Consider the following 11,784-nt stretch of genomic DNA (forward strand, 5'->3'; position numbering starts at 1 on the left):
TTAAAAGCCAACCTACTGCCCATTTTATTGCTACTGTTTTTGTTTCATTTTCATGCTGACTATTGAGCTCAGACCCTCACAAATTAGCACATATTTTTTACCACTAAGCTGTATTCCAGGGTTATGTTCCCCCCTTTCAGTTATGTACAAAACACTTAAATTTGCTAGTGTTGTAGGGTTAGATTAGGGTTTGTTGGTCGTTTGAGACAGGGTGGGATTAGGCCATCCACAGTCAACGTTTTTATTTGATCTCTCCCATAATACAGTATTTAATTCATTTGTATATCCTTATTTATTCTCTTTGGCATATTTGAAGATTTGAATCCTTAGTCCTGTGTTGATCTCTTGATTACCTAGAACAAGAATTTATAATATAACCTGACATGGTGGTACATGCCTTTATTCATAGCACTTACTGTTTGAGTTTGAGGTTAGCCTGGTCTATGTTGTGAGTTTCAGGATAGCCAGGACTATGTAGAAATATCCTATCTCAAAAATTAAAAAAATCAAACAGAAAAGAATTCTAATTGTCCTGTTGCTGTCTTCTTGGGTTTTGGCTTGTTTGTTTGTTTGTTTGTTTGTTTTTTGAGACAGGGTTTCTCTGAGTAGCCCTGGTTGTCCTAGAACTCACTCTGTAGACCAGGCTGGCCTCGAACTCAGAAATTCGCCTGCCTCTGCCTCCCAAGTGCTGGGATCAAAGGTGTGCGCCACCATGCCCAGTGACTATTTTGAATCTATACGCTTGCCTAGGTTCAAAATAAAGTTGGTAAATAGGAGGTTGGCACTTTTTCTTAAATTCCAGCCAGCAAATATTTTAAGCTACGGGTCTTTTGGGATGTTAGGGGCTGTAGGGGGGAGGAGTCTCACTACCTGTCCCTTCCTCCCAAGTGCTTGTCTCTACCATGCCTGTTTGTTTTAACTCTTAGTTCAGTTTTCTAATATGTATATGCAGGTTGTGTTCTGCTATAACCTATACGTATAGAGTAGGAAGCTTGTCAGTTTTAGTTTATCATCTATGCTACAGTGTGGATGAGGAGTTAGAATCAATATTTGGAAGCTATTTATGTAGTTATTTTTATTTTGGCTGTTTGAGACAGTCTCATTGTGTAGCTAGCCTTGGTTGGCCTGGAACCAATCTAACCTAAAACTGATAAAGACCAGCTGCTTCTGCCTTCTGCTTGAACTAAAGGCATGTGCTCTACTCCAGCCTCATGTTTTTCTACAGTGCTAAATAATAAGCCCTATTGATTGGATTTTATTTAGAGTAATTGCTTTTCTCTTTCTATAAATTCCAACTATTTTTTCATGTAATTTACAGTGATGTACCAAATGGATCAGCCTTGACACAAGAGAATCTCAGCCTCCTATCAAACAAGACCAGCTCTTTGAATCTGTCAGAAGACTCTGAGGGAGGAGGAGATAACAATGATTCCCAGAGATCAGGAGTTGTTTCCAATTCTGCTCCCTAGAATATGGGCACCTGCTTCTACCTTCTGCTCCTAATCAGTTCATGGGGCATAGGGATAGAAAAATGGATAACTTCTAAACTTTTTCTCTGAGTGGTCAGTGAAGTCCAGGAAAAGCACCGGAGGCAATGTGCACAAACACCACTACTAAACAAACCTGCACATAGTTCACATTGATGCATTTTTTTAATTTTAAGAAAAAAAAATTAGCAGTATCTGCAAGCAATTCAGATTAAATTTGTTTTTGTTCTGTGAATGAACTTTATTTTAATAACTTTGGACGCCTTGGATCCGGGGCTTTAAAAAAAAAGAAGATATTATATATACACTCTGTTTGATTAATTGTATGATCTTAATGAAGTAGGTTTTTCTTGTATTTTGGTATTATTACATACCCAGTGTATAATTCCTTTTCCCCAGTCCTTTCCAACTCTCACAACCCTGTAAACTAAAATAGACAAAAATGCACCGTTTCCAAGAATTCTGTGGTAATAGATTGGGTTATTAGAAACTGTGCAGCAAACTAATTTTATTAGAGCTATTCTTTAACCCCAGCCCTGTTTCTGGATCACTAGCTCTGTGGATAGATACTTGTTTTTTACAACATTAAAAGTTTATTTGAGTGGATATGGTTTTAGTTTCAACTTTTCAGAGATGTCAACATGCAGTTGATTGTTTGAGCCACATTTTGGTGTCAAGCATTCCTTGCATTATCTCCTTAAAATCTGAAAGCCTATTTAGTGTTTACAATGTTTAGTTAGATTTAAATGAAGATTATTTTATTTTAAGAATGAACTCTGAATTGGATATAATGGCTCATTCCTGTAATCCCTGGCCTCAAGATGTTGAGGCAGGAAAAAACAGAATAAGAAGAAAAGAAATGAACTTCAGCTTGTTAATAGTGAAAATAGGCATTTCCTGTTCTCCTATGTGGAGCTCATGTTGGAAAATTCGAGCTGTGTTTACAAATTAAACTTGTCTTGAAACCCTAGAATAGAAAAACCAGGACAGTGAACCATACTCTAAAGCTGGGAGCCGGCTCAGCAGAAGAGCACCGGCTGCTCTCCCGGGTTCTTGGCAGCACCTGCAGGGTGTCTCCCAGTTCCACTTTCAGGGACATGACACCCTTTTCTGGCCCTTGTGGACACCAGACACAATGAAGAAAATTTTTTAATTAAAATAAAACTTAACACTCGATAGGAGCTTCAGTAAACAAGGACATATTATTTCAATGGAATTTTTGTTTTCCTTTCAAAAGCGTTAAAGATTTGGCAGATAGAAACTGACTGAGTCTTCAGGGTAGTTCATGCTTTGGTCACTTGTCAGTAATCAGAATTACTAGAATAACTATAAATAACTTGAAGTGAGTTTTTATAGACCTGGCTTTCTGACATTAAAAATGTTTATGAAAAAGTTGAAGAGTGAGGAAGAATTTTTATTTAGTTCTGCTGCACATATTCTAATGCTAACCACTGTTTGCTTAATTTACTAAGCCCCTCTAAAATGAGTTCAGCAAGGCAATGTTTCGTAGAATCACTCCATCCCTCTGATTGCCTGACGTCAGTTTCCCTTTCTAGATGATGCTACAAAACAAGAAAGCACTGGTTATGTAATAAGTTACTGCATTGCTTTGGTTGGGTAAAAGCAAACGTTTATATTTTTCTTATTTCTATTTCCTGAACCCTTAACTCTGCTGAGGTCTGCGTCACCTCAGTCTAAGCTCTGTGTCCATCATCTTGTTAATTGAAACAAGTGGGTGGGGGTGGGATAAGAGTGGGAGGGGTGGGAAGGGAAAAATAGTCCTGCCATTGCCTACCAGTAGGAAATCCAAACAGAACACTCATTTGAGTAGCGATTATTTAATTTGCCCAGTCAAGGCACCGTGTTTATATACTATTTCACATTGAATTTGATTATGCCCTACAGACCTGGCTGGTCAAGGATTTGATATACACATATTGGCTTGGGATTCGAGCTTTCTTTTTTATTTAAATAAAAATTTATATATATATTATATATATACATATATACATGGCTATATCTGTATATATATCGGGTATGTTTTAAAGATTTCTTCGCATGAGCGCAGCTGTTGCAATAAGATGACTGATTGGGAGGTAGAGGCACCGAATGACGGTGAGGCATTTCTCAGTTGATGCATACATTTTCCTTTTAATTTTAAATACACATTTGTACATTTGCTTTTTTTGGACTTTTTTTTTTAAGATAAAATGACTCTTACATTTATACTTTACTCATTATTTATTGAGATGAGGAGAGAAATGTTATGCCTGACAGGATTTTTATTTTTCTGCATATCTATAAAACGCCACATTATTGGCCTCTTGCCTTCAGTAGACAGATTTGGGTGGGTCTTACCTCCTTTGGACATTTCAAGATAATTCCTAAGTCTTAGAAGCAGATGGGTTTTTGTTGTTGTTGTTTTTAAAATTGGAATAACTAGGGGGAAATCTGCATATTGGTTTTCTTGGAGTTAAGAATAAAAGTAAATTTTCATTGTAGTGTGTATGAGACCCCCAAAATGTACTCTGCTGCGGTGCACTAGTATCCTTTTAGGTATATTTTTATTTAGGGAGAAAATTAGTCTTTTAAATGGTAGTATGAGTTCCCCAAGCCCCTCTCTATAGCCAGTCTGGGTTGGGTAGAAAGTGAAAGACTGTGCCTACAATTTTGCTATTTAGTCATTTTCCCTTACCAATTTTTAGGTGGGGTTTTTTGGGGAGCAGGGGGTAGGCAGTATTGTTTGTGCCCACTGGCAGGTTTAGGGATTCAATAAAAACTCTCATAACTTTGAGGGGTTTTTCTCCCCTTAACAAAGTCAATGTTATGAGACAACAATAAATTGAAGCATAACTTCATGACTCTTAACTGCTGTTTTTATTAAAATATGAAAACCATTGATTTTTATTTGTGTCTTTAGAGACATTAAAAAAAGGAAGCCCATCAAATAGGAAGCAGAGCTTCTGCACCACCAGCCCTGCCCTTTTAAGACAGTCTTAGCAGATAGCCCATACTGGTTCTGACTCGAGACCCTGCGCCAGCCTTGTGAGCGAGCACTGGAAGAATGTCAAGCATGTGCCGCCATGCTCAGCATACTCAGCAATGGGTATGGCTTTTCACTGAAATGGTTTCTTCTGAAGGTGATTACTTTTTACTGTATCCAAGAGCAAGAATCATCTCAGATGAAACAGACAATTCTGGAAGGGTTATGCAGCAGCATATTCATACTTGTTCAGAAACAACGCCAGTATGTTAGCTGTCGTGAATAAAAAGTACTTAGGCTCAGTCTGTTTTCCGTGAGTCTCTGGAACATGATGGAGGAACTGAGAATGGGGTATCTAGACTCAGTTTCCTGTTGATAGTAGGAGTCTGAATGTGACCAAAGAGCCATTCCTTACTACTTTTCTACTTAAACAGAACTTGTACCATAGGTTTCTGGTAGTGATGTTCAAATGACGTCAATGTTTAAGACACTATTATTAGTAATTACAAATATTCACCTACTCAGAATGTGTAAGAGCTTGTTTGGCACGTACGGCATTAATGTGGGTCATTCCTTCTCTCATCTTCCTTCCCTTGTGGTTTTCCCATGTATTTATTCTTTTGCCTAACAGCAGAAGATGGATACAATTCTCACGTGCTACTTGGATACATGATCCCATCAGACTCCCATGAGCTTGAGTGTGGGAGCTTGAAATTTAGTTCCTAAGTTTCCCATGATTGTCTTTTTTCTTTTCTTCCTGACCCCTTGCCATTCTGCAGTTTCCCCTTGACTTACCCAATCTGTAACAGTGACAGTTTGCTGCTTCTAAACAGAGCATTCAAATGAATTCGCTTAGCCAATAACTTCTGTGAAGTTGCCTTTTCTAATGGCGTTATTACTCAGTGATGCACAGATGTGGTATTTGCCCTACTGGCAGGCAAGCAAAGGTCTGGCAAAGAATGATAACCTGCTATTTCTTTAAGGAGCGCCAAAGACTTGTGCTTTACTCTGTTTTGGTTTTAGGGGAAATAGTAGCCATTTTGATTATGAAATCTGGTAGTATTTGTAAGTTGATTGTACTGTGTAAATGTCTAAAGTTAACTGTTAAGGTTAGCTGGCCTTACAAAATGTAAAAGTAATGAAAATTTATCAGTTTCTCTAAACCAGTAAATATCACCCTTGACAATATTTGTTTAAGCAACTCACTCTCCCTTTGGGGGCTTATCTTGATGTACTACTCTCTTCTGTGCGTCTCTGTACTTTCACTTGTGCCTACAGGACAATGTACTTTCACTATGGTCAAGTCCTGGGTCTGGGAATTCTTCTTGAACTTGACGCTTGTGAGAAACAGTTAACGGTAGTTACTTAGTACCTGTTCGACTTAAGTTCAGGGACATCTTATTTTTACTAAATGGGATTCATTTGCTATTGTTTTTATGTACAAATGATGGTAGAATGAAATTTCAATATATTTTTCATTTGGGCTTTTAAAGAATCAAGTAAAGAGTTCAATATGTAAAATCTTTGTGTAAAAACCATCCGTAACGATTTATTACATCCTAATTTGTTCTCAAGAGGAAGTAATGACCTTGCAAATTAACTGCAGTATTACACTATTGCCCTATAAAAGGTTCAAGTGTGTTAAACTCTTAATTGTTAATATATGCTTATAGTGTTGCAAAGGGATGTCATCCCTGAAGATAGAGCTCAGATACAGCGTCACTGAGACAACGGGCAGTCTACACTGACACCATTTCATCTGAAACATATCGATGTCTACCTTAGACAGCTATGGCTTTTTTTTTTTTTTTTAACAGCTCAGCTTTTTAAAATTTCCTGCTGAAATGACTGGCTGGGAGTTTTTGGTAAATTGTGCTAACATTCTTTTTAACGTTCTCAATCAGCTTTCCTGAGCCACTCACTTCAAAGAGCTGGTTTTGTTTTGTTTTGTTCAAAAGATACAGGAAATAACATTTGAGATTTTAAGATTCTATTTCTGTAATTGCTAGAGGTGTTTTCACAAGTAACAGATTTTAATTAATTAGTAATTCTAGTCACACTAATAAAGAATAGGAAACTGCTACCCCCAGGAGCAAATGACACCTTCTAATAAGTGTTCTCAGTAGGTAGGTTTCAATACTACACTGAATAAGTGGGTAAAGAGCCCTTGGAATCCCATTGTGATAAAGGGACTTCCCTTAGCACTGGAATTGTTCTTAGAGCCTCTGGATTTCAGACAAACACTGAATTTCCCTGAACTTAACCTTGAGCAGAATAACCTTCATTTTCACAAGAAAGTAAGGCATTGTAACCCAAGGTGGAAAACTTAAACTTTAAGACAATACTGTGTCAGAAAAATGTGTATTTAGAAGAGTGAAACCCTGTGGAGTCTGTTGTCCTAGTGTATATTATATTATATAGTAGATAAGGTGGCTTTTTTTTTTTTATTTTTTATTGAAGACTCATTCTGGTTCTTCATTTGGTTTTGTGTTTTGTCTTTTAATGCTACATATGTAGACAGAGCTCACAAGTCTTTGGCTCCCATATTAGGTTGTACACTCAGAGTCATCTTATAACTGGAAACTGTCAGGTGGTCCCAGCTCCAGTGAACACAGGAAAAGTCAAGGAAAGGATGCAAGACTGGGTGAATAGCGCTCTGGGGTTTTGGTTTTGTTTTGGTCCTCCTTTTAAAAATTGTCATTTTTATAATTTATTGGTGTAGCCTCTCTCTCTGTTCATTGGCTGACATTTCACAGTAATATCCAAACCACCCCATAAAATTGTATTCTTACAAGCCTTTAAAGCTATGATTCCTGTTTAGCTAAGACAGTCCTGAGAGGTTTTGGGGTTTGTTTTGTTTTGGTTTGTTTTTGCCTCACTTTCCCCTTACCCTTTTTTATCCTTTGTCTTCCCAACTTTCTGGATATAAAAGAAAAAAAAACTTCACTGGTCTTAGGCCTCAGTAATGAGTCTGACTTTCCAGGAGTGATACAGGAAGTGAACTAAGGTAATGAGCAAACTTCTCACCCACCTAACTGCTTTCCAGTTGTGAGGTTCCTCTTCGTGTGTGGTCTTTTCCCTTTTACCCCTGAAACCCTTCCCTGCCTATGGTCAGTTGGTCTCACGGCTCACACCAGTCTCCTGAGACATTCTGCACTCATTATCACCTTTTTGGGTGGATTTTTCTTAGTTTTTTTGTTTTGTTTTTAAAAAATAACTTTAACATTGATTCATATTTGCTTGGGATAGAGCTTATGTAATTTACCAATCGTATTGATTGTATGTGATTGTGCCCTGCAGAGGTATACTTAACATGAGTAATCTTAAGTTAGTAAAGGAGCTATGAGATTTGAGTCAGAATAGAGATGGCTTTATGGGGAGTGTGAAGTCCCTTCTCAGAATCAGTGCTACGGAAGACCCCCTTTGAAAGGTTTTCCTCCATTCCTGTGTTTTTCCATTGCCTCGGCTCCCTATTGTTTTCTGACATTTTCTCCCCACCTGCTCACAAGGTTTTTTAAATTGAGTCTTAAAATAAGAGATAACTTTTAACTGAATGAATTTTGTGAAATTTTACATTTTCCAAATGTTTTCAATTGAGGACAAAGGATGGGCTGGACTTGGCCAGCCTGTGACCATCTCCTTCCCATCTGGCCTGGCCAACAGTGAGATTTGCATTTAGAGGCATTATCTTCTGAAAGTTGTTTTTGTATAGGAAAAAAAAGAACCTTGCTTGAAATGGAACATTCCCTTTCTTTAATCTGTTTAATATTTCCGTTTTTAAACAGCTTTCAAAACAAATGAGGTGGGGAAAAAAGAACTAGGAGTGTGTTTAGGGCTGCCGACCTCTGGATCTGAACGAGTACATGGACCATGTGTTGCATATTCTTGAGAAGATTAAGGCCTTCTCTCTTAATTTTGTATTCTTTGTGTGCATGTTGTTTATATTAAAGATGGCACATTTTGTTAAAATGCTATTTCCTTTATTACCTTGGAAACTGACTCAGCCTCTTGTTGCTCCTAATTAGGGTTTAAGGCTCTTGTAAGTTGCAGATAAAAGGATTCATTTTAACAATAGAAGGAGGTGGTTCACCTTTTGGATTGTAAATATATGAAAGTGTCTAAAGGTCTTTATCTGCTTTCTGTCAGCATTTATATTAAATGATAAATTAATGAGGAGGAACAGTGTGTAGTCTTTTTCTTGTCAATGAGTCTGCCACCTCGTTCTCGTCTTGGGATTGTTGATAAAAAAAAAAAAACAAAAAACAAAAAACTTTTAAAAGCTAATTTATGCAAGTAAGCACACTGGGCGTCAGTTTTCTCTACCCAGAATTGCTGTAGACTTGAGTATGCTGCAATTGAGAGGCAGGCCTGGTTCAGAGGCTGCGAGACCCATAGTCAGTGAGCTGTAACATTATTTTATGACGTCTTATCAAGCCAAGAGCATCTTTCTGCCCAAGCAAAATGATCTTCCTTCCTCAAACAGAATACTTGTCTTTTTATTTACCAACTGGCTCCCAATTATTCTGAAGTCTTTTAAATATAATATAAAGTCATTAAATATAATCTAAAGTAACTTTATATTATCTCTTATAGACCATGCTCTAGTTAACATGAAGGGAGGTGATGGCTGAGTAGTTGAAAGTGTTGTTTTCTTTTGCAGGGGCCCAGAGTTTAGTTCCTAGCACTCCCATCAGGCAGCTCAGGACTACCTGTAACTCTAAATCCACGGATCCAACCACTGCTTTCTGTCCTCAGGTACATAGACACACTTAAGGTCTTAAAGGGGGAGGTGAGTTATTACACATTACAAGACATGAAGTAAACTCAAATGTAGCATGTTGTAACAGTAACATACTTTTATGTAATTAAGAATGTTTGGGGCCAGGCAGTGGTGGCGCACATCTTTAATCCCAGCACTTGGGAGGCACAGGCTGGCGGATTTCTGAGTTCGAGGCCAGCCTGGACTACAGAGTGAGTTCCAGGACAGCAAGGGCTACACAGAGAAACCCTGTCTCGAAAAACCAAGAAAAAAAAAAAAAGATTGTTTGACTACATGTTGAATATTAAATGGTAAGACGGAGGGGATGTTCAATTCACAGTTCATATATATAGGTCTGTATCCTATATACATGCTGTGCCTGTAGAGGCCAAAAAAAAAAAAAAAAAAGACATTAGGTTTCCTGAAGTTAGAGTTACAGACAGTAACTAGGGCTAGAACCAGGATCCTCTGGAAGAACAGCATAAGCTCTTAACTGCTGAGCCATCTTTCCAGCCCCATATTTTTAAGAGATAGATATATTAATCATAGTTGGAATTTATTCTAAAATACTTTCCAATGAAAATTGATAGGGATTTCCAGAAAAGGGTTATAACATTACCAATTACTAAATACGGGGACCACTGGTACCATGACTGGCCACAACAGAAGGAGCCATGGTAAGGGAGCTCAGAAGGTATTAGATAGTTAAGTGCTTGTAGCCATCCTTGAAAAATGATGACATCTAAAAAGGAAATTCCAAAACCAAGCCTGTCTGCCACTTAACCTAAGCTTGTCCTGCTTAGGATATAAGCAGGAACTATCTGACCTGTTAGGCTGACATGCTCAGACTAAAGTGAATGTGTTATATGTGCATCAATGTTTTGTCCCAGTGATCAGCGAATCTGAAATGATCAGCTAGTTAAATCATGCTTTCCAGCCAGTCGTGGTGGCGAACACCTTTAAACCCAGCACTCGGGAGGCAGAGGCAGGTGGATTTCTGAGTTCGAGGCCAGCCTGGTCTACAAAGTGAGTGCCAGGACTGCCAGGGCTTCACAGAGAAACCCTGTCTCGGAAAACAAAACAAAACAAAACAAACAAACAAAAAAAATCATGCTTTCCAACCTGTTTGGCTATTAAGAGAAAAAATACCTACCTCCTTTTTTTTTTTTTTTTTTTTTTTTTTTTGTTTGAGCACCTAACCTTAAGAAAGGATAGATGGAAGAGTGGGAGGAAAAGTTGTAGGAGCCAGAGGGGTCAAGGACAGCACAGAAATCTGATAGAATCTATTAACCTAAGCTCAGAGGGCCTCACAGAGACTGAACCACGAGGCATGCAAGGAACTGACTCTCTCCACATCTGTAACAGTTGTGTAGCTTGCTTTTTCATGTGGGACTCCTAACAGCAGGAGCAGCAGCTGTCTCTGACTCTTGCAGCCTACCTTTGGGACTCTTTTTTTTTCCCCTTACTGAGCTGCCTCAATAGAAGATGCACCTAGTTTTACAGCAACATGATCTGCCAAAGCTGGTTGATATCCGTGGGAGGCCTCCCCTTTTCTGAAGAGAAGTGGGGTGGGGTGACTGGGTGGGAGGAAGGGAAAACTGGTCAGTATGTAAGTAAATCAAAAAATAAAACATTGGGAAGAAAGTGGTTAGGCATGATGTCCTACCTTAATCCCAGTTCTTAGCGGCAGAGGCAGATGGACCTCTGAGCTCAAGGTCAAGGCTGATCTACATAGCAAGTTTCAGGACAGTCCTGTCTCACCTACATACACGCCCACACTCCAAAAAAGTAGTCAGGCAGGAGATGGTGGCGGCCCATAAATGAAGTACCCTGGTGAACAAGAGTTGGAAGCCACTTATATTACATAGTAAATTCCAGGCCAGGCTGGGCTGCACCATATCCCAAAACAAAAAGTGAATTTATCAACTACTAAACGTCCATATGCTTAACAAAATAGAAGACAAAAGTACTTTCTGCCATCAATGAGCTCTAATTGTGGAACTTTGCACAGGCTTTTTAGATACCTTAATCTTGATGGCTATGGTAGTACAGCTTCATTCCCAGAGGTTAGGAGACAGTGGCAGGCAAGTCTCAAGGCCAGCCTGATGTGAAGAGTTCAGTGCCAGGCTAGTCAGGGGTGCATAGTGAGCCTTTGACTCAATAAGATGATGACAACATTAATTATCAACGAATTGTCATCTTCAGAACAAGAAGCTGTGAGACTGGACAAGACAACTTCATTGTACAAGGCCCTAAGTTTGATCTCTAGCACCATCCCCAAAGAAAACTCTGTGTGTGTGTGTGTGTGTGTGTGTGTGTGTGTGTATTTAACTTTGTTTGGCTGGTGAAGATCTCCCAAGGAAACCACAGTGAAGGTAAGACATGAGCGAGTTGAAGTATGGAGAGGGGACTAGGATGTTAGAGAGTCCTAAGCTGTCCTAGTAAGGGAAGATAGGGTATATGAATTCTGAGGGAAGGGACTGAGTTGAAATGGGGATCTTCATTACAACTACTATAGACAGGCAGCTGAAGAGGTGTTGCTTGTAGCTTTTACT

At 38.7% G+C, this 11,784-nt stretch overlaps 1 protein-coding gene across 2 annotated transcripts in view; it reads left to right on the top strand.

The window, feature by feature from the left end:
• The window catches only part of Rc3h1 (RING CCCH (C3H) domains 1), a 68,566-nt gene extending 59,918 nt beyond the window's left edge, over nucleotides 1-8,648 (top strand). The window contains exon 20 of one of the 2 annotated variants that reach the window (NM_001024952.2): nucleotides 1,319-8,648. In NM_001024952.2, the coding sequence (NP_001020123.1) occupies nucleotides 1,319-1,469 (151 nt within the window). In that variant the 3' untranslated portion in view covers nucleotides 1,470-8,648. The remainder of the gene's footprint in view (nucleotides 1-1,318) is intronic. The other variant, XM_006496908.3, reaches the window with a different exon arrangement.
• Nucleotides 8,649-11,784: the final 3,136 nt, after the last annotated feature.

Source organism: Mus musculus, chromosome 1 (assembly GCF_000001635.26).
Source record: "Mus musculus strain C57BL/6J chromosome 1, GRCm38.p6 C57BL/6J".
Lineage (NCBI taxonomy): Eukaryota > Metazoa > Chordata > Mammalia > Rodentia > Muridae > Mus > Mus musculus.